The following is a 24645-nucleotide window of genomic DNA, read 5'->3' as shown; positions in this document are numbered from 1 at the left end:
GAGACTGTTCTAAAACAAAAACCTATCATATCATGATCCTGCTTAAAGTCTGTCAATGGTTCACTTCTGCTGTCAGGTGAAATCCAAACTTCTGCATGTCACCTCTTAACGCTTTTATGCATTTTTCCTTAGTAGCATTCTAAGCTTTAACCATGCGAGTTGGACACAGTCTCTGACTGCAGTATGTTCTTCCACGCCTCTGGATCCCCGCACATACCTCTCATTCATCTATACACGATAAACCTCCTGTTCAAGCATCTAATTCTCCTTCTTTAAGGCTCAGATCAGGCAGCATCCCCTCCATTAAGCTTTTACTCAATCCCTATCCTTCTACCCTCCTGGAACACCTTATGCTCACCTCTCTCGTTGTGCTTATTACCCTTCATTTTAACACATTCTAAGCTTCTAAATATCAGGAATTTTACTGTTTCTTTAGCAACATTTAGCACAATGCCTAAAACACCATAAATACCCAATAAGTATTTATTGAGTGGATGAGGAACTGTAGGATAGCTACCCACCCAGTTCAATTTGAGGGCCTCTAAAAGACTCATGTACCGCAAGAGATGTCTCCACATCTGAAAGTCTTACGTTTAGTCAGTAAGGAACTTGGTAACAAAGGGAAAACATCAGTAGCCTCAACAGAGGGCAGTAACTTCCTTGAATTCATCAGCTTAGTTAGTTGGCCCTGAGGGGAAAAGGCAAAGCTAGGTATGAGTCACAAGGGACCAGGCATAACAGAGTGACACTTGGAAGTAATTAGATCCATGCAAAATCTATGGATTAATGGAATCAACAAAGGAAATGACACAGACCGCAACCTCATCCAGACAGAAGACAAACAGTGATGCTAATGGTCTCTTCGACCTGCTAGGTTGATTATGGAGGGAAATTCTGTGGGGTTCACTTGATAAAGTGCCATCTAGAATTAGAACAGAAACTGCTCTGACTTGTATTCATCCCTATTTGTATCATCCAAAAGAAAAATTCTTCCATTTAAATTCTGGACTCTCTCACCCCTAGAATTCACATATGGTAAAAAATGCAGACCAATCATTATGAATTAAGCCCAAGTCAAAGGAGCAAACTGGCTTCTTTTATACTGAATCCAGATGATTGAACACAATCACGGAAAATCATATATCCATGCAAAGTAACTCTATCCCACTTGAAAAAAGAATAACAGCAATAAACAACTCAGGTATTATGGGAGTTTGTATTTTCCAAAAGAGGCTACAAGAATATCTTCTTATAACATGACTTCAGGAACCTTTTCTATAAAGGGGAGAGGTGATTAAATCCCCTTCACTTAAATATAGGTAGACTCTTGACTACCACGGAAGTGATGTTGCCTTCTGAGTTGAGTCATAAAAAGCAATACAGCTTCTGCCTCACTTCTCCTAGGATGCTTGCTCTTGGAACACCATCACTTACCATGAGGAAGTCTAAGTAGGCCATGCCAGCCATATGAGTAAGATACGGAGAATGGATCCTTCAGCACTCCTTGAAGCTGTTCCAGCTGGTATCACTTGAGACAGAAAGAAGCTGTCCCTATAGAGTTCTCCCCAAATTACAAACAAAATTTATAAACAAAATAAATGACTATTTTTTTAAACTCACTAAGTATTGAGGTAGTTTGTTATGTAGCCATCAATGACCAGAATAGATTCTGATATTTGGAAATGCAGTGTTGTCATAACAAAAATCTAAAACATGTGGCATGAACTTTGTGACTGGGCAGCAGACAGAAGCTGGAAGGGTCTCCAAGTGAGTGACTGTGGAAGCCATAAGCACCAAAGAGAGGATTCTTGGAAGCCCACAGAACTATGAGAAACCTACTGGTAAAGGCTTAAAGGAGAGCAAATGTAATCAGAAGCTAAAAGCAGAGCATCATTTGTTTTGTAGTAGTGGAAAGTCTGGCAACATTGACATCTGCAGTAACGCAGAAAATAGAAAATGAACCAAATGAACTCTATGGTCTAAGGATGTTTCCAGGAAGAATATTTAAAGAGCAACCTAGCTTCATCTGGCTGCCTATGATAACTTGCAAGCCAAGAGAGAACTGAAGAATGACCTACCAAATAAATATAAAGGAGCCAGGAATTTCTACATACAAAAACAAAACTGATTTATTATTTGCAGGTGTTCCAAATGGCAAACAATTTTCAAATTAAGAAGGCCAATGACCAAATCTGGGTGAGATACAACATCATTTGTTAAGGCTTAAGGAAGCTCTCAGGTGGTGCTGTATAGAATATTTCAGACAGACAAAAGACCCTCCAAGCATTTTTAAGGGCATGACTCACAGGTGTTCCCTGTTCAGTAATAGGGTTTCTAAGAATCTCAAGGACATTATCTCACAGAAATCTCATAAGCAGTCCAAAGCAGAGAAGAGCTTATTTGGAGATAAGCTTTTGTCTAATGGAGTGGAATATAAATTGGAACACAAGAAGTCCACAAAGTTTTAAAAGAAATTGTATCAACCTGAACTGTAAGGAACAGAAATATAAAATGAAGAGGGCCCTTTTGGCCCCTAATCTTTAACAGACAAAAAGCAAGTAAGAAAGATATTCGGCTATAAACACAGGCTATTTTTTTTATGGAAAATAATGATTCAGACAGTGGAACCAAGTGCCACAGAGAACAATTCCTATGCCATAAGACTGAGTCTTAATCAAGGAGCTGTGCCTGGTTAGATTCAGAATTGCCACAGGCTAGTGACCACCATGTGCCTTGTTTTCCCCTGTGTTTAGATGAGCGTGTCAGTTTTGGTTCTTCTATGCCTGATTCACTATTATGTGTTGGGTGTGTAGGAGAGGAGACTGATAACTTGTCTAGTTCACAGGTCATCACTGCCAAGAGCAAAAGCAGTCAAGAACCTGCACCATCAGAACTACACCAGGGAGATTCATGCACACCTGAACCTAGACTTGGAGCTCATGCTGTTATAGGCTGATGACCGGAAGTCCTGAAGGTATAAACAAGTATAATTTGCATAGGAAAAGAATATAAATTATTGTGCCCAAAGAACAGATGGTAGAAAAATGTATTTTCTAAAACTGACAGCAAAGGTACCTCCCATGATACATTTTCTTATTACAAAGTAACTTTGACACTCCTTCCATTAAGAAGTGTGGTTCACGTTCTCTCCCCTTGAATCTGAGTAGACATGGAACTATAATAGAAGTGATGGTCTGTGACTTCTAAGGCTAGATAATAAAAGTGATACAGCTTCCACCTGGTTCTTTTCAGATGCTTGCTCTCAGAATCTAGCCAGAATGTCATGAGGAAACCCAAGCAGTCCATGGAGAGGAAAAATGGTCCCCAGCCTGTAAACCCACCCAATCTCTAAGCTGTCACCAACTTGCCAGCCACATAGTGGGCCATCTTGAAAATGGGTCCTTTCTCCCCCAGTTGAGCATCCCCAGCTCATACCAAGTGGCACAGACAGGCTGTCCCTGTCAAATGAACTCTGCCAAACTTGCAGATTTGTAAACTAAATGACTGGTGTTCCTCTAAGACAGTAAGTTTTGGGGTGGCTTGTTAAATAGCGATAATGGACACATGAAGGAGACTTCATGAAGTCTTTCCCACTCTCCCAGGTGAAAGTAAATGTTCCTTTTGTCTATTCCCAAAGCACTTTGTATAACTTTGCCTTCACACTTATTATACTCTTGAAATTAACTATTCACTTGTCCCCCTCCATGTGAGTGCAAGAACAAGGCTGTGCCTTTTGGAAAATTGGCTCTTCGAATATATTACTTTTGTCTCATTCTCTCTTTCCTCTCCTTCTGAAGCTTTAAATAGACAAGTTAGGATTTCTCAGTGTACCCTCCAAGTCTCTTAGTTTCGCTTTCATATTTTTCACCTCTGTCTCTCTGTGTCATATTCTGTAAAACTTCTTCTGCCCTAATTTCCAGCTCACTAAAACTCTCTTCAGCTGAATCTAATCTGCTGTTCTACTTAACCACTGAGTTTTAAATTTGAGGTAGTTTTTCTCCATGTGTAAGTGTGTATTTATAATAGCATGGTCATTTTTTAGCCTGCATCTGATAATTCCAATATTTGAAGTCTTTTCATGTGCGAATCTGTTCTTTCTTGTTTCTGTGATTCTGGTTTCAGGGTTTCTTTCCTTATAGACTTAATTATTGTACACTGCTGATTTTAATCAGAAAAGCATTTATAGAAATTATTTGGGACCTGGAAAAAGAGTATATTCCTCTCTAGAGGGCTTACATTTGTTTCTGCTTGAAGTCTAAGGGTATTACTTTAAACTAAATGCATGGGTTGACATTTTTTGTAACATTTAGGCGATAGAAATTTTGGGTACAAATCTGTGTGAGGACCTGTTTGTGGTACTAACACCTCAAGAATTTCCTTCCTTGTTTTTCTCATGACAAATTACCTTTCCTTGGGGTGGAGGTTATGGGACAGAATTATTTCCTTTTTTTTTTTTTAAGATTATTTATTTATTTGATGGAGAGAGAAACAGCCAGCGAGAGAGGGAACACAAGCAGGGGGAGTAGAAGAGGAAGAAGCAGGCTCCCAGCAGAGCAGGGAGCCTGGTGTGGGGCTTGATCCCAGGACCCTGGGATCACGCCCCGAGCCAAAGGCAGACACTAAACGACTGAGCCACCTAGGTGCCACAAAATCATTTCTGATTACTGTGAGGTGTAGCCCCTGAAATTCCAACTCTATGGAGGAAGAATTTCCTATTAAAGTCTCTATGCTGTACAGGCACAGAGATTTTTTTTTTTTTTCTGTACATAAACCTTGAGGTTTATGAGGCCTTAAGCACCAGAGTTCAACAGCAGGTTCAGAAAATTCCCTCAGGACAAAAGTAGCTTTAGTAATACACTAGGTTTCCACCTTCATCAATGTTTTGCCCTGATTATATCTTACTAACCTATTGACCCCCAAAAGGTTCCTAATTTAAATGTTATTCAATTTATATAATTTTCCTGTCACATTTTTAATGCTTTTTTAGAAGTTTTTCTTTTCTGTATTTTTAGCCAGAATATTTATTTGTTTTCAGGAGGAGAAGCCTAGTCAGCCTTGTTACCTGGGTGCATGTCTGTATCATCCCTCTATCCTCAGAACACTGTTTGGCACACGAAGGAACTCAATTAGTTTTTGATTGTTTAATGAATAAATCCCTGTCTTCTTTGACTCTTTCATTCCTGCCTCTACCATCCCCAATACACCCCTATTCCCTATGCCCTAATTAAAGTCCTTTTACATTTTCATTCATGTGTGCCTTCCATTTTCCTATATTAACTGAGCTTTCCCCCTGACTTCCACAGTATTTCCTGGTTTCTTCTCCTATGGAAGAGTTTTCATTCTTATCAACTACCATACTTTGGGATCGGCACTGTCTTCACTCTCCGTGACTGCTTCTGATCACCCACTATTCTGCCTTTATCCAAAATCTGCTGTTCTTCCGAAGATTATGCTATCCTATTGTAACATTCTTTTTCTGGTTTTATTGCTACCATATGTGGACTTCCAGTCATACCTCCACATTTCTGGAGAATTTCAGTATGTGGTTCATGATTTCAACTATACTTCATCTCCCAATATAATTCAGTATAACAGAGTATTTAAGAGTACTGATCAGACAACCCAAGTGCAAGTCTACCCCTTATTAACATAGAACTGTGGGAAGTTACCTAATATTTCAATGTCACAGTTTCTTCCTCTGTAAAATGGTAATAATGATATTATTACCTTATATCATGGAAAGAATTGTATGAAATAAGGTATATAAAGCACTTAGAACAGCATCTGGCTTGGTAAATGCTCAATAAATTTTAACTATATTCTTTATTATTTATTATTTTCTTACCTCATCCTAAAAAATTTCCTTCTGCATGCTTATGATTCATACAACACCCTAGCCTCAATGCTGCTCAAAAACCTATTTGTCCACTTCTATAAAATTTCTCAGCTTATTATCTAAAATGGCATTTCTGAATTTTACTTAAACCCTTCTCAAGATCCGCCCCTTCACTTCAACCATTGACTTTTTATCTTAACCCAGGAATTTAATCTATTTGGAAATACATATTTCAGAATTTCTCTATATTCAGAACCATGCTTTATCTTCTCCTCTTTCTGGGGGAAGCAATGTCTGTGTTTTCTTAGACTATCTCAGTCTTCTCTACCCATTTTATTCTTTCTTCTTATTTTTTATCTTTAATCTCTTGGTCTCCACCAGTGAATTCCTCTAACTGCTAAATTTGGCCAAGGCTTACTTATCCTAAAATAAACTAGCTATTTCTCCCTTGAACCTCTTTCTTCTCATGTTACTATCATAACTCTTCTAATCTTCTTGAAAGGGTAATCTGTACTCTCCACTTCCATTTTCTAGTGTCTCACTGTTAACTTCCAGAAATCTGGTTTTATTTCATCGCTACTAAAACTTACTTTTCAAAATTAAGCAGCAATTAGATTGTCAAACCTAAAATGCCTCTCTTTAGAGTTTCTCTTACAGCTCCTTTGCAGCATTGAATATGTTGACCACCCACTTGAAACGTTCCTCCATCATTAGATTTCATGTTACTATCCTACATTCTTTCTTAGAGGCAATGCTGATGAACAGAAAGCAGATATGATTGATGATAGTCAAACACCATGTTTAAGAAAGGCCCCCTCATGAATTGATCTTAAATAAGACACTTAGCTCCAATTTCCTTATTAGTAAAATGGGCATAATATTTACTTGCCTTGTGCACTAATTTATAATACAAATAAAATAATGTATCTGAAAATACCATAAAATATTTAGGTACCTGAGTACATTTCAATAATGTGAAAACAGTATGCAGACAAGTATATTGAAAGAGCCTTGCTACTAAATCTGCTATGAAGTTCTAAAGAACACCAAGCTTTGTGTCTGACCTACAGGTCTTTCACTATTGCAAGGTTTCAAAGTACCTTCACCAATATAGTACCACTCCTTGAGAGCTCTTGTCAGGAAGTTAGGAGGCGTTATATCAAAAACTCTGACCTACCTGGACACACTTCAAAATGCAAAAAAAAAAAAAAAAAAAAAAGATTAGTTTGACTATATTGGGGCATTTTCATGTTTAATATGTTGTAGAAAATCAAAATATTAATGATACATCTTCACATATACAAGCATGCAAATTGAATTGGTCCAAATGTAAGTAAGAAATATTACCAGTTCTAAAAAAAATTTTTTTAATTTTAAAAAAGAAATATTACCAGTTCTTGGAGAAGGGGCCCTTGCAATTTCTAAGGAGCAAGGTTTTTTTGTAACGGCTATGTCCGTGAGATCACATAGAAAGTTCTCATTTTCCGAAGGAAATGTATCCAGAGAAGCAGATGGTACAATTTCCATAGTGTAATTCCTCTTCTTTGGATAGGACTCCTGAAAGGAAGGAGAAAAAATAAAAATAGCTTTGTGATAAAGACACAGCTTGTTTGATTTATAAAAACTAGAAAAGATAATCAGATTCATCAGTTCTTCCAAAAGTGATTAAGAGGTGCTGATTCATCTGTTTGAATAAGTTATGCCATCATGTAACCCCGATATAATCAGTGATCTTTTTAGAAGGGTCCTGACAGTTTGATTCCCCTGAATTTATCACTGACATAGTGAAGTTCATGATCTCTTGTCATGATTCTTTTTGTAGTATGTGGCGATTTTCTAGTTGTGGCATAAACTGTTGCTTAACTAATCATTAGTTATTCCCAAGACTCTACTCCCTTGCCTGCTTCCTAGAGATAGCGAGACATATGACTTGATTTTGGCCAGCTGGATGCAAGGGAGGCTTCTGGGAAAATATTTTTCCCCAGAGAAAAGACATGCAATGAGGTCCTTGTAGAGCTTGGCCATCCTCAATTTCCTCTCTCTGGATGTGGTTTTGATGTCAGGAGGTAGGACAGGCATGTTGTGACCATAGGCAATAAGCTTAAGATCAAAAAGGTAACAGACTAAGAATGGCAACAGAAGGATAAAAAGAGCCTGGGACCTGATGATATCACTGAGCTACTGAAAGGGCCCAAGGACTAGTTAGTTACTCCAGCCTTCTTAAGTATAAACGTTCTTATATTGTTTGAGCCATTGATAGTAGGGTTTTTTGTCATTTAGAAGTAAAAGTATTCCCACCTAACACACTAGTATTTTTTCCTTGTGAATACTGCTAACTAATATACTAAAGTTTCTCTTTTCGGGTTAGGATAAAATTAAGGTCCAATTCTATACTACTGATTCTTTGATGTATTCTAAAAGTGGGAATTCATTTCATTTCACAAGATCTTAAATTCTTATACAAGGCATTAATTGGTCAACAAATATTTATTAGGCATCTATCATATATACTTAGGACTATGCTAAGTGACAGAGATTTTTAAAAACTAATAAGATATAACCCTTGCCCTCAGAAAGCCCACAGTTTACTAGAGAAGAAAACAGATATCTACATAATGAATTTAACAATTAATCATGCTTTTTGATGTTTTTTACCTTTATAAAGCATAATTCACTATCAAAAGAAAAAGATAAATAAAAAAATAAATTCATTTTCAAAAAATCTTCCAAGATATATCCAAGGGTCAATAAAGATTTAGTATAAGCTCCTATTTTTTTCTATAGTGATATTTACAGTACTGTAGAGTAAGTATTCAAGGTCAGTGTAATTGCTTTCAGACCATACCAGACCCTCACATATCAGAGAGTCAATTATGTTCACTCTACCCTATTGAAAGCAGGAAATTGGGAGTAATTTATTTTTAACAACAAAGGGTGACAAAGTAGAAAGCATCCAGAGGAAAGCAATCAAGATGGTGTATGATTTAAAAACCATGTCACAGATGAAATGATGAAAGGACCTGCAGTGTTCTATCCTGGAGAAGCCTCACAGCAGCATAATAGCTCTCTCAATATATTTGAACGGCTATCCCTGAAGAGCTATCCCACAAAGCAGGGAAAGGGGAAAAGCTGCTGTGGTAGATTTATTCCAAAGCTCTTAAAGGCAAAACAAAGACCAGTGTTTATAAGTCAAAAAGGGCAAATTTGAATCAATACAAAAAAAAAGTTCTATGAATTAATATTATTGGTTATCTTTTAAATAAAAATGCTAATGTAACAATGACTGAAAAATATACTCTAAAGCAACAGAAGAAACTTCTCATTACAGGAAATCTTTCAGTAGAACTATCTATTGATAAGATTATCTATAAAGCACATTGTAGGGGTGCCTGGGTGGGTCAGTCGGTTAAGCATCTGCCTTCAGCTCAGGTCATGATCCCAGGGTCCTGGGATCAAGTCCTGCATGGGGCTCCCTGATCAGCAGGGAGTCTGCTTCTCCCTCTATGCCCCCACCCCTCACTTATGATCTCTCTCTCTCTTTCTCTCTCAAATAAGTAAATAAATAAATCTTTAAAAACCACCACACATTATAAAGTGAATATATCAGATGATTGTAAACTCCATGAAAGGTGGAATTTGTCTTGTTCACCACTCTATCACCAGAATCTAATACAAGTCCTACCACATAGTAGGTGCTCAATAAATACTTATTGATCACTGAACATTCTCTAATATCCTTTTTAACAAATTCTAACTACCAGTTAGGGAGATGATTATGCCTTATTCAGATATAAATTACTTTGCTTTTTAGTTTGGTTATCATTATTGTTTACTGGTGTTGCTTACTGTTTTGCATATCAAAAGTGAAAAAAAACTAGGATTACCACAATAAGATTATAAAGAGTCATGAAAAAAGTCTCTAGTTTAAACCCTAGAGACATCCTAAAATCAGAACAACCTGTTAATCAGAACAACCCATTCTTCATGGATTTGGTTAGATTGGAATTGTACTCTGTTTGTAAAGAAATATGAAGACTTAATGGCCTTGAAAAATACTCTGAAATTTAACCACACAGGATGAGTTAGTTGGCTGTCCCCTTAAAAATGAAGTATATTGCTTATTACAGAAGTATTAGAAAATATAAAGAAAAAGAAAAAAATTATATGAAAATACTCAGATAACTAATAGTAATATTTTGGTATATATCCTCCCAGGCTGCTTCCCTCCATAAATGTATGTGTATGTACATGTTGGTGTGTGCAAAGGAAGGAAAAAAAATATTTTAAAGAACAGTGAAGTGCATCCTCATCTGCTTCTGAAGAAAGTGCCATTACTTCTAATTGGAGAAGTCTACAGTACACAGTTTCCTTATGGAGAGTGAGAGCCCCACGGGAAGAAGATGGTGAAACAAAGATAGCAAAACTGTGCTTTTTTATTCAAATATTTCATATTGTCAAAAAAAAGGTACACTTCACAAAATATCTGACTAGTATCCCTCAAAAGAGGATGGATATGTGATAGAATAAAATAAAAAAACGAATCTGTGCATGTGCACTACTCAGTTTAGAACATTACCATTGAAACCTAGCCCTTCCCACCTGTGTTGCCCTTTCCAGTCACTCTTTCTCCCTCCCTGACCAGGGCTAATTCCTGTTCTGAACTTCGGGTTTATAATTCCTTGGATTGTTGTTGAACTGTAACTATATTTGTTAAGTATCAATAAAGAATAAATTGTTTCATACTATATGCTTTTGAATTTCATAAGAATAGTATAAAATATTCTTGCTCTTCTATGACTTTTTCAATCAACATTATGTTTCTCAGTTTCATTTATTTTAAATGTGGTATTAGAGTTCACTGTATATGCATACAATAATTCACTTACAGATTCTCCTGACAGTGGACTTTTACACATTTCCTAGGTTTTTTGTTATTAAGAACAATTTGCTAGTAACATTTCTGAACATGTCTTTTGGTACAAGTAACCAGGGTATGTAACTTATCCTAGTAGACAAGGGGTAGAGAGTCAGGAATAGACACAAAGTGAGAAAAATGAATGAAATCAAAAGTTGTACAGATACAGGAGTTTGCAGCAAGAGGTGATCATGAGAACCAAGACTGGGTATTCTGTAGATTCTATAGAAATCTTGAGGAGGACATTGCATCTTCCCACCCAAAGTGGGATGAAGGGGTTTTTTTAATAAATCTTATATGAAGATGTTATATAAAAATATGTATGTGTATTGTATGTAATGCTTTATAATGTGATATAGGTTTACTTCTAATAATGCATTGTGAACAAGTTTCAATGACAAAAATGTGTCTACATGATAAATTTAAGGTTAAGTCTCAATATACACATGGTCATGATTTATTTAGTTAATCCTATTATGTTGAAATTTCAATGTTTTGCTTTTAAGGGAGCATTCTTGCGTATATATCTTTGTGTACATGTTCAGCTATTTCTACTGAAATAGAATTCCTGGTATTTTGATAGGAATTGCATTGAACATGTATATTGCTTTGAGTAGCATAGACATTTTAACAATATTTTTCTTCCAACCCATGAGCATAGAACATTTTTACATTTCTTTGTGTCTTCCTCAATTTCTTTCATAAGTGTTCTATAGTTTACAGAGTACAGATCCTTTACCTCTTTGGTTAGGTTTATTCCTAGGTATCATGATTTTTGGTGCAATTGTAAACGGGATTGATTCCTTAATTTCTCTTTTTTCTGTCTCATTGTTAGTGTACAGATTCTGTATATTAATTTTATATCCTGCCATGTTGCTGAATTCCTGTATGAGTTCTAGCAATTTTTGGGTGGAGTCCATCTGTGAAGAGTGAAAATCTGACTTCTTCTTTGCTGATTTGGATGCCTTTTATCTCTTTTTTTGTCTGATGGCTGAGGTTAGGACTTCTAGTACTATGTTGAACAACAGTGGCAAGAGTAGACATCCCTGTTGTGTTCCTGACCTTAGGGGAAAGCTCTGTTTTTCCCCACTGAGAATGATATTCACTGTGGGCTTTTCATATATGGTTTTTATGATATTGAGGCATATTCCCTCTATCCCTACACTGCAGAGAGTTTTAATCAAGAAAGGATGCTGTATTTTGTCAAATGCTTTTTCTGCATCACTCTGGAAAACAGCATGAAGGCTCCTCAAAAGTTAAAAATAGAGCTACCCTACAACGCAGCAATTGCACTAGTACATATTTACCCAAAGGACACAAACATAGTGATCTGAAGGGGCACCTGCACCCCAAGGTTTATAGGAGCAATGTCTATAATAGCCAAAATATGGAAAGAGCCCAGATGTCCACCGACAGACGAATAGATAAAGAAAATGTGGTATATATGCAATGGAATATTACTCAGTCATCAAAAAGATGAAATCTTACTATTTGCAACACTGTGGATGGAACTAGAAGGTATTGTGCTAAGCAAAATAGGTCAATCAGAGAAAGACAATTAAATGATCTCACTGATATTTGGAATTTATAAACAAGACAGAGGATCATAGGTGAAGGGAGGGAAAACTAAAATAAGACAAAATCAGAAAGGGAGACAAACCAAGAGATTCTTAACTATAGGAAGCAAACTGAGGGTTGCTGGAGGGGAGGTGGGTGGGGGGTTGGGGTAGCTGGGTGATGGACATTAAGGAGGGCACTTGATGTATTGAGCACTGGGTATTCTATGCAACTGAGAAATATCTAAACTCTACCTCTGAAACTAATAATACACTATATGTTAATTAATTGAATTTAAATTTAAAAAGAAGAAACAGAATTCCTGTGACAACAGGTATATACCATACACTTACATTTAATTGAATCTGTTTCTGGACATTCTAATTGGTTCCATATGTCAATCTGTTCTAGTACCAGAATCACACTGTTTTGCTTACTAAAACCTTAAAATTAATTTTACTATCTGGTAGGAAAAGTCTCTCCTCATGTTCATCTCTGTCAAAGCATTCATGATTAACCTCATGTTTATTTTTAAGAAGATTCTATTCTTCCTCAATGCCATATCCAGTCAATCTCCAAGTCCCTTACTTCATCATTGAATTATACCTCAAACACATTCATTTCTCTCCACTCCTGCTACCACCCTAGTCCAGGTCACTACCGTATCTCACTTGAACTGCTGGAACAACTTCATAACTAGTCTCTTTCCCTCCACTCCTGTTCTTCTCCCAATTAATTCACTTTCAAACACTAGCATGAGGTTACTAAGAGTAAGCCATGTAAAAATCAACTCATTTATTTTCATCATAACTTTGAGAGAGAATCATAAAAGGCTGTAGTCATAGTACATCATGATTCTTTTTAAACACTTAACACGGTCTTTCATGATATCTCAGAATTTCTATATTGAGTGATTTCATTAGATGCATTAATGATCCAGAAAGTAAACTGATTAAAATAACAAGATCTGGAAGCATAAACCAGAGGTTAAACATAATCCCATTAATCTATAAGATAAATCAGGTTAATTTCTAAAGACATGCTTGTCTAGCACCTAGCAAAGTGCCATGTTCATCGTAAAACTCTATCGATACATGCTAAAAATAAGTACATAAAATAATTAATATTTCAGTTAGTATTTTAAGGCCTGTATCCTCCACTAGAATTCAAGAACCATAGAGGCAAGGACCATGACCATCTTTTTCATATAGTATGCGCTCAATATTTGTCAAATGAATGAAGTCCAAAAAAAATGTTATTCAAAAACTATCACAGATTCAAATCGCTGTAAGAAGAGCAACTTATGCTTGTGAGGTGTTTTATAGTCTGCAAAATTAATAGTATTTCATTTGCCCAGATGATTCTTTTTTAGCCCTCACAGCCTATCAATGTTATTACTATTTCCATCCAGAAACTAAGGCTTGGAATTCTTCAGTGACTTGTCCAATATTAAGCATCTGGTTAATGGAAGTTTCAGGGCTCCCACTGAGGTCTTGTGACAGCTAACCTTGTTCCTACTATTGTATCACAGATATAAAAAGACTATGATAAGATCTTTATTGTCAGAACTAAGGGAAATGAAAATCTCCATACATTATTAGGTATAACCCTGTCAACGTCCTAACCTTTGCAAGCCCTCTTACTTATAGTGGGAAACCTGGATTTTGATACACAGGTTAATTGCCAACATACTTTTGATGATAAATCCTGGTAATGGACCAGAGGGATTAAAAGAACGGGCCCAACAATTTGTGACTCACCTTCAAGGCTTCATTGTAGCTGGTTTAGCAAAACTGGGCTCCAATTTGGTTAGCAGTTTTTGCTTTTTTCTTAATATTTAGCCTCTACCTTTATTCAAATGCCTGGTTAATGGAGCCTAGACTTGTTTCTGTTCTTCATATTTTAATAGTAGTACCATATTGGGCGCCTGGGTGGCTCAGTCCATTAAGCTACTGCCTTCAGCTCAGGTCATGATGCTAGGGTCCTGGAATCGAGCCCCACATCGGGCTCCCTGCTCAGCGGGGAGATGCTTCTCTTTCTCCCTCTGTCACTCCCCCTGCTTGTGCTCTCTGGTTCTATCTCTCTGTCAAATAAATAAATAAAATCTTTAAAAATAATAATAATAATAATAATAATAATAGTAACATACCTAAGACTGCTTCTCTGCCTTAGTCTTTGCCAGCTCTCTGCTGAGGAGCGATAATGTCCTAATAATGTCCTGTCCCTGAATCCTGAACAGGCCCCTAAGGTCCTAAATGCCCAAGTTCACAGCTCCTGAGGGGATGTCTGGCTTTGATGCTTAGTCTTACTTAGTCAGCTTCATCCTACCTGCTATAGTTGATTGTGCAATGTGTGGACAAAACAATACTTCTTCAAAAAGATGCATACTAAGAGCGTTGTATAAATTAATAGAACATATGCCCCCCCCAAAGAAAAACAAATAGGAGTAATAAAATATCTACATAATATGCTTTCATATGTTGTTTAAACTGTGCTCCTACAATAGTTTAAAATCACCAGTGGTAGGCTAAATCTAACAAGTCAAAGTTTATTAGTGATTAAATGTGAGGCCCTATAGTTCAGCACAGAAATTAGTTATAAAAATTCAGCATGCGAGTATATAGATTAGCAATATCATGAAAAAAGAATTAGGAGTTACAGCTGACAGCATGAGTGACAGTGTAATGTACTAAAAACATTATGTGACATTGGCTGATTCAATACAAGTATGATATTTAGACTACCAAATGTGACAACTCTCCCTTCTTCTGTGCTAATTAGAATTGGGAATTATCCAGTTTAGCAATTACATAAAAGATAGGCTAACTGTATCATTTTTGACCATCCTTGTAAGGTGGTACGAGATTTTATTCATCAAAAGGGCCAAAGGATACTTGGCCTTCTGACTTACGAAGAACCTTGGCAACAACCAGGGGCCCAGAGTATGGACACAATTGTTTCTCAAATGTAGCAATGATGTGACTTTTTATCAGAAATAAGGCTACGTTAGAGGCTTTTCTAGATTACTAGAGCATCTCTGTGAACATGCCTCTTAACATAGCTCTATTCTTAACCACATGGGGGAAACAGAAGCAGCTTAACCAACAATGCAGCGAGACCATACCTAGTCCCCTCAACCTGGTACTGAGGCTTACATTAGAAAAGGTGCAAAGACCAAATGGATTGGTTCCTCTGGACATGGTAAGAAAAGTTTGAGTATCAAACCTATGTCATGTGAGAAAAGATTAAAGAGGAAAAGGTACAGGGAAACATTTATCACAAGTATTTGAGAAGTAGAAGAGTGATTAGAATTGTTCTCTACAGCTAAGAGGGTAGAAAGAGTGTAAATGGAAAGATGGTAACAAGGAGACAGATTTCAACTCAGAATAAGCTTTCTAACAATTAGAGCTTCACAGTATGAAACTGGCTGCCTAGAAGGTAGCACGTTCTCTGCCGCTGGAAGTCTTCAAGCCTAGCCTGATCAACACAAGGCATCTCTTGGGAATAGAAGGTGGTAATTTGACTTAGATGAGTTTTGAGATGTTAGATAAATAAGACAAGGAGAAGTGTTGGCTTACTACTATGATAAGCTAACTGCTTCCTGAATCCTTTTTCTAATAACAGGAGCAGTAATACTAACACAGGTGAGTGTGGGTTTATAGCTCTTTCAAAGGTAGAGATGATTCACCATTCCAAATGACTCACAGGAGGTAAAAGCTTTTGGAAGTGGTCTTATTGCTCTGATGTGTCTCACAATATCAAGAACATTATCCCCTAAAGATTTACAATGACATTCAAATATGGAAGACTACTCCATAAATATAGAATAATAAGAAAATAATAATGAGAGACTTTGGGTGGGAGGAAAGAAAGAGTGACAGCCAGACAGCCCTAGGGAAAGGAACATTGATGACGGTGGTAGGCACTACAATGGCCTTTCAAAGATGTCCACAATCTAATCCCCAGAACTTGTGAATATATGTTACATGGCAAAAGGGACTTTACAGATACGATTAAGTTAAGAATCTTGAGATGGGGAGATCATCCTGGATTATCATGGTCATTGTAAGCGAAAGAGAGAAGTGTCAGTGTCAGAGTGATGCAATGTGAGAGATTTGACTAGCCGTTGCTGGCTTTGAAGGTGAAAGGTAGCCATGAGCCAAGGAATGGGCACAGCTCATAGAAACTAGGAACGGCAAAAAAATAGATTCTCCCCTAGAGTTTCTAAAAAGAAATGCAGCCTTACCAACACATTGAATTTAGCCCAGTGGGACCCATTTTGGACTATCAGAACTGTAAAATAATGTATTTGTGGTTTTTTTAGCCACTAAGTTTGTGGTAATTGGTTCCTGCAGTAATGGAAAACTGATACAATAATCCAGCAGAAGGCATCACAAAGGGAGGCAACAGAAACTATTCAGGACTGAGAGACAGACACTAAAATTAAACTCCAATGGAAAAATATACCTTGTTATATTATGATATGATTCGATATTTTAAAGATAGTGATTCTTTCACTTTCACTTAGTCTTAAATTTAATGCAGTAATATTGCAATAGAGTTTCCGTCCTACTGCATCTTGGATCTTGACAAGTAATCCTAAAGTACATCTGGAAAAATAAATGTATGACAATAGCCAGGTATCAATTTGAAAAGAGAAAAGTAGTGGAGGGGGTGGAGATCAGCCTTTAGCAGATATTTAAATAAATTATAAATGGTTCTGGTGCAATAATTGAAAGGCAAAAGAAGAGAGAATTTTAAAAAACAAAGCTCCAATACTTGTGGAAAATTATATTATGAAGGTGGTATTTCAAATCAGTAAGAAAACAATGGGTTATATAATAATTGCCAGTGAGATACTGATTACTCACTTGGAAAGAAATAATAAAGCTGGGTGAATATTTCATTCCTTATACCAAAATAAATTCCAGATAAACATTTAAATAATAAGTAAATAACCCTGTAATAATAATCTTAAAATAGGAATGAATTTTGACCAGGAGCTATAACCAGACATATAACCAGAGCCATAGAGAACAAGATTGATGAATTTGAGTACATACAGATATTAACTTTCTATGAAGCCACTGAAATATATAAAAAAAAGGGGACAAATGACAGATTCTTTGACACATATGACAAAAAACTAATACCTTTATTATTTAAAGAGAATTACAAATTGAGATGAAAGAGATCATCAACCCAAGGGAAAAAGTGGACAAAGGATAGGAGTAGTTGATAAGAAACAACTAGAAATTTCTTATATGAAAAGATGCTTGATCTCATTTATTTAAATATACATATAAACTAAAGTAATACATGATATACCATTTTTGATCAAATTGTTGTAGATAATACACAGTGTTGATGAGGGTTTGGAAAAATGGGTTCCATTTTTGAAGTATGTATTGGTATCAAACCTCTCTTTACAGCTAATTTGTCAACTGTTACAAGAGATCTTTAGAAAGCAGATCTTTAGATAGCATCAGTTTTTGGACTTTTGCCATATTAAAATTTTTCTTCCTTTGCCTGGGAACAGAAGGGATTGATCAACCACCATTATTATTCCTAAAGCATCATGGTACTGTAAGGCAGTATTTATATGAATTACATAATCATCACTCATACTTTCTAAAAAATTATGTGCATTGCTATTTTTAATCCTTGTATCAAATAATGAAATGTGTGTGCGGAAGGGTGATGTAGAGGGAAGCTTGCCTCTTCTGAAGCCTCTCTCATGAATGAAAAAAGTTGTAATGAGTAGTGATCATTTAAGTTGTAAATGGTTGTCAGGATATTGTTTCCCTTTAGAAAGTGTTACAAATTAATGTCCATAGATCTTGATTCCTAGTTGAGCTTCTCTTATCAGTCACTTCAAAGTTGGAGGTGCCAGTTAAGATTTGAAACTACAGCAGAAATGTCAATAGGAAAGTCTTGAGAAACCAGTGTGGGCACTATCAGCAATCACTTTGGGTCTACTATTGGTTGAGTTATAGCTCCCCAAAATTCATGGGTCAAAGTCCTAACCGCCACTACCTCAGAATGTGATCATACCTAGAAATAAGGTGGTACAGATGTAATCAGATAAATTAAGATGAAGTCACTAGGGTGAGCCCCTAATTCAGTAACTGGTGGCCCTATCAAGAAGGGAAATTTAGAGACAGGCACATGCACAGGGAGGACACCATGTGAAGAATGGAGCTATGCTGCCATAAGCCAAGGAGTGCTGAAGACTGCCATTGAACTACTAGGAAGAAGTGGAATGGCATGGAACAGATTATCTCTCACAGCACTAAGAAGGAACCAACCCTCCTGATAATCTTGATTTTGGACTTCTAGCCTCTAGAACTGCAAGAAAATGGATTTCTGTTATTTAAGCCATTCAATTTGTGGTACTTTGTTATGGCAGCCCTAACAAAATAATACAAGGGTTAAAAAGAATAAATAAAAGGAACTGCTTGAAAAAAATAATAACCTTCTAATTAATCTTTTTTAGTGTTCTTAAATTTGTACTCCTTGGAAAATAACCACTGCTTAACTAGAGACCAGAGAGGAAAAGAGGATTATCTCTGTTCTTGATAAAATTCCCAAAAGTGTATCAAAATTTTAAACGGACATGCTCTTTGACCCAGGAATTCTACCTCTAGAAATCTTTCCTAATTAAACCCATGAATACAAACAAAAATGTACATATAAGGATGTGTATATTGAAGCATTGTTTAGAATATGAAAGTACTGGAAATTCTTTTTAGATTATCATTAAGAGACTATTTAATAATATCATTCGTACAAGGAGGCAATGTAGTATAATGTGGAGGTCCACAGATCTTAGACTACATAAAATCCACATGGACCATTTGTTAATAATTCAGACTTGTTACTCTCCCCCAAATTTTTACTAAATCAGAATCTCTGACAGTGAGCTGGAAATGTATGTTTTATAAGCTTCCCTGGTCATATTGATGCAATTAGGTGGTGAAATATACTTGAAAAACACTGGAAAAGTAAAGAGTGTGGAAACAAAATCCCAACTCTGTCATTTTCAGCGAAGTTGTCTTGGCAAAGATTAGAATACTAATGGTAACTACTTAAAAGTGTTGTTGGTGACTATGAATGAAATGATAAAATTAGTGAAATAAATTTGAAATAAACTGAAATGAATTTATATTATAAAGTACTTAATATAGTGCCTAAGTATAGTGCCTTTGTATAGTGCCTAAATGCTCAGTAAATGTAGCCACTATTACTAGTCATTCAAAAAATGAGATAAATGTGTAGGTACTGATATTTTGAGCTAAAACAAAGGAAAAATAATATATAATGTATGTTCACATTATGCAAAAAGAAAATATGTACACATATATTATATTTGTGTGGAATATTTCTGAAAGGAATGATCTAAAAGTTGGTGATCAACACTAGGGAAGGAGACCACATTCTCTTTTGTTTTGCTTGATTTTTTAAAAACTATATACACATGCTATTTTCAGAATAAAAAAAAAAGTTCTGTGAGTCTAAATACCACCTGAGAAAGGTGATGATACCACTTCAAATATAAATGAACTTTAATTTTTATTTCTGGTGCTATTATGTAGAAATTTGCATATCCCAGGTGAAATTGAAGATGGTGAAATCTCAAGAATAATCTCCTTAATAAATCAACAAAGGCAACTGAAAACACACCAAATGCCAAGCAAAACTAAATAGGGACGAGCTTGGTATGAAGCCTCAATAAAAGACCTAGATAATCTACATAAGAAGTCAAAAGAAATGGAATGTATTTCACCAGAACAAGATGAACAAAGAGAAAAGTGTATCATACGAAGCAACCTTGAAGCTAAAAGACTAAGGAGTATATTGTCCACGAAGCGTTACTTACAGTCAAAAAAGAGAAGAAAAGAAAAATAAAGAAACCAAAATTATTTATATAAAAGATTTTCTTTACAATGTGAAGAGTTCAAAGCCTCATTTTTTTTGAAAGAGGCAGAAAACAGATTATTAGAAAAATGGGTAAACACTGAATAAATGAACTAAAAAACTGAATAATCAAGCTTAAATAAATAAATGGGTTCACAACTAAGAGACAAACCACGTCAAGCTGTGAGAAAAATAACTGAGACTTAAATAATAGGAAGACAAAGGACATCACCAGATTCCTAAGAACAAAATGCTGTATTTGATGATGAAGTTGCACAGCCATGTGTTTTCTGTTGGTTGTTCTGGTAATGGTAAGGGGCCCTGGGTAACTACGGTAACTAGGCTTGGAGACTTTACTTGAATAGCCCCCAGACTCCCATCCCTGACTCCACTACGTTTCTACAGAAAGCAAAGGGTTTTTACCATTTTGAATAACAATACATGTTTTTCAAAGTAAAAATTTTTACAAACCCCTCTATGATAATAGGATTAATTAAGTAATTTAGGGAGTACAATAAATGACTTCCTCATTCCCTGACCAAATTATAGATAAGAGTCCCAAGGATGACAAATCTTTTCTGTAAAGGGCCAAAGAGTAAATATTTTAGGCTTATCAGGCCATATGAGCTCTGTTAGAACTATTCAGTGCTACTGTTGTAGCAATAACACACACACAATATGTAATTGGAAGAGTTTGTCCAGATTTGGCCTACAGTGAGTGGGTCAAATTTGGCCCAAAGACCACAGTTAGCCAACCCGTGAATAAAACAAAGGACTCACGCAAATGGATTAAAATATCAACCAGGTTAGTGACGTAGCAGATACTAGTAAATGTGGTTAGGTGCATGGCAATATAGGCTTGCTATTACTATATTCCAAAATTAGTTAGACTAGCATCAGGTCTCCCAAGCCTGAGCAGATTCTTTACTAAGTTTAACTGCACATCCTCTCTGCAGGCAAGATCACAAAAAGAATTAGTGACACATGCTCGGGTTTCTGCTCCCAAATTTACAAATCAATTAACTCCCCTGAGGAGTAAGTAGGAGTAGATAAAAGCCCAGTTAAACTAATCAGTCTCCCCACCTGAAAATATAAAGCAAAAACAAAAAGGAACCCTTATTCTCTGCCCAAGTCCAATAGATAAGTTATTCTTTTAGGATCTGTTGTTTGAAAAAAAAATATTAATAAATGCAGCAATAAATTTCCATTTTATTAAAATCATAGCAAAACATTTGATATGCTGCACATCTGATAATAATAAATATGGATACGGATATTAAGATCTGTTATTTATGTAATCTACAAACAAGACTTGGTGTCTGTATGATATTGCAAGCCCTTTATAGTGCCTCAATACAGTGATCCAGGTTGAGATCTATAGCTTCAAATCATTCCTAAAAAGTAGGTATTATAGCCCCAGATCATAGTATTATTAGAAGACAATAGTAATCATCCAATAAACATTTGTTGAATAAAAATATGAATTTTATAAGAATTATTCTTTTTTTAAAGATTTATTTATTTACTTTTAGAGAGAGAGAGAGCATGAGAGGGAGAGGGAGGGAGAAAGAGAGAGAGAATTTCAAGCAGACTCCTGCTGAGTGCAGAGCCTGACATGGGGCTTAATCTCAGGACCCTGAGATCATGACCCTGATATCATGTCCCTGAGATCAGGACCTGAGTCAAAACCAAGAGCTGGACATTTAACTGACTATACCACCCAGGAGCCCCAAGAATTATTCTATTTTTTAAAGCTTCCAATGCCTCCCAAAAAATACCTTTCAACACAAACCCTCTGCTCCCTAAAGGCTGATGTATGTAGTAGCTCTTATTCTGAATGTTACATTCCTGCTTCTGCCTTTTTGCTTATGTTATTGCCATTCCTTCCAAGGACCAGGGAGCTCTTCTAGACCCACAGAAATTATTTTCTTTCACAACCAATCATAAAATTCTACTTAGTCCATGAAGAATTTCAAGACTACTCCTGCCTCTATGGCTTTCTTTCTTCTCTGAATCTAAAAACAACAGTAATACTCGGTATAGATAATTGAGTATCTCATGATACACTAGATTTTCAGATTCTATATGCATACTTGGTATTTATGTTCTTAGCTACTTCTAAATTCTTTCTTCCCAGAGAGCAAGTGGTTCCAAATAGTGCTTTTTTTGTATGTTTCATGGAACTCAACACAGCAAAACTCTTGCACAGAGTAGATTCTCAAAAGATTTTTAAATTATATTAAATGATTGAATCAATCAATTTTAAAAAAGAATGAATAAATAAATAACATAAATAACCAATGTTAAGAAAAATAAAGTCTTAAGAATAGGGTGAACAACTTGAATGGCTTCCCAAAGCTTTTCCATCACTGTGCTATTTTAACAGAAACTTTAATAATAAGAAAATGCTTTTGCAATCATTTACCTCTCTACTCACAGAGACAAGTAAAATAACATCATAATTTGTTATTTTAACTTCCAAATAAAGGTAACATCATAATTTATATTTGTTATTTTAGCTTCCAAATGAAGGTAAATGACACAAAGCTGTGACTTAATGCTTTAAAAAATCTAGAAGAGCACAAATATTGATAAATAATACAATTATTTAAAATACTGAAGACGACTATGGTACAACAGCAAAATGGAAATATGTAGGGCTATCTCTAGGTTCAGCCTTGTTAGAAGTATATACAGAAGTGAACAACTGAATGAGAAATAGGTTAGGAAAGAGTCCAGAAAGCTGACTTTGATCCCAGATAGGAACTAATATTTCTCAATTATATAAAGTGATCATTTCATTAATAATCATCTCATTTTTCATTTATTGCTTTCTCTCCTCAAGGACTATGGGAAAAAAAGGGAGGGAAATCATTTGAAAGATAATGATGAGCCACATACAGACAAAAAAGCTTTGTGTTCTAAGTACAAGCAGTGCTTGAACCCAGGACTCTCTTATTTATAAAAGATGCACTATTAATACACATTCAAAGCTGTGAAACTATCATTTCTACACACCATAATTAAACTCCATTAATACAAAACCTTAGAATTCTTACATCTGCTCTCCCAGAGAATTACATGTTAGAAAAGTAAGTTAACATAATAAACATTCTGGAATATCTTTAGACCTAAAAAACAAAACAAAACCAAAAAAACCTTTCCTTCTTCTTTTTCAAAATTAATGTGATTTAAGAGGCCTCTTGATGATATTTAGCTTTGATAGCCTAAAACCCTGGCTTTAATAACCAATACATATTCATGTAATCTTTATGATCATGGTTCTGCAAGAAGATTGTTAGTTAAATGATGGGATCTATAAGATGTCAAAATAAAAATTTGCCATTTGTCTGCTTTTCAACCATCCTCATTGCTATTACTCTACCAGGATCTCTGCAAAGCAGAGTGGCAACATTTATATCTTTTGAAGCTCCTCTACTCCCTTACTCCTCAGACCCATCCATATCACCAAGTCTCATGAGTCACCCTTGCAGTTCTATGTCCACAGCTGCCATGTTAAACCAGGCCTCAACACCACACAATGTATATTATTGCCACTGTCTCTGAACTCATTTCCCTTTTGGTACAGCTTCATTTCATTCTACGCACAACCATTAGAATAATCTTCAAACATCATTATCCTCGCATTATTCATGGTCCAAAAACTAAGTACCTTCCAAATGCCTTTTATTCAAAACAAAACTCTCAGTTTAGGCTTCAACTCACCAATTTCATCTACTTATTGCACCTTCCAGTCAACTCTATGCCAGTACTCTTTTCTAAGTTCATCTGCTTATTAATTCATCTTAACACTGAATTTGAGCATGACTTACTCCCCACCTCTTTTAAAGGCCAGTGAAGAAGCACTTCTAGAAGAAGTAACAATCTCCAAAAATCCACTCCTCCATAAAAGCAATAAAAATACTCACAAAAAAAATTATCAAAATCAACTTTTTCAGAACTCGGGAAATTAAAAACTTACAACAATCTATGCTGCAAATAAATCTGGAATTTATTCCAGAAAATGAATAGAATCTTTGTACAATGAGCATTGTGACATTTTAACTTATTCCATTCCTATTTCGCTTTCCCCAGTTCTAGAGTGAAAAAACTAGCAGTCTCATAATAATAGTAAATCTTAAAGCCAGCAGCCTAGAAGCCATTGGCAGAGAGGAGAGGGGAGCTGAATGGGTTCAAACCCGTACAAACATCCTCACATCCAAAGAGAATTCTTAAGATTGAACATGTTCAGCAGCCTCTCTGGAAAAGGCTAATTTAATTAATTGTAATTATAGAATTGTAAGGTTAATTGTAATCATAGAATACCTCCAAAATAACCAAAAAGAAAAGAATAAGAAACATGAAGGGAATTAAAATGGTAAACTGAAAATATCTATTTAACACAAAGGAAGGCAGTAAA

General features: G+C 35.7%; 1 protein-coding gene across 1 annotated transcript in view; it reads right to left on the bottom strand.

Moving 5' to 3' along the window:
• LOC148108643 (ankyrin repeat and sterile alpha motif domain-containing protein 1B-like) overlaps positions 1 to 24645 on the bottom strand; it is a 317341-nt gene that overhangs the window by 203106 nt on the left and 89590 nt on the right. The window contains exon 3 of the mRNA XM_087869100.1: positions 7228 to 7393. Coding sequence (XP_087725226.1) covers positions 7228 to 7393 — 166 coding nt within the window. The remainder of the gene's footprint in view (positions 1 to 7227; positions 7394 to 24645) is intronic.

The sequence above is a fragment of the Ursus americanus genome, chromosome 17 (assembly GCF_024610735.1).
Source record: "Ursus americanus isolate L20-20 chromosome 17, mUrsAme1.1.p, whole genome shotgun sequence".
Classification (NCBI taxonomy): domain Eukaryota; kingdom Metazoa; phylum Chordata; class Mammalia; order Carnivora; family Ursidae; genus Ursus; species Ursus americanus.
Note: the sequence above shows the minus strand (reverse complement) of the source record. Positions and strands in the feature narration are given on the sequence as shown.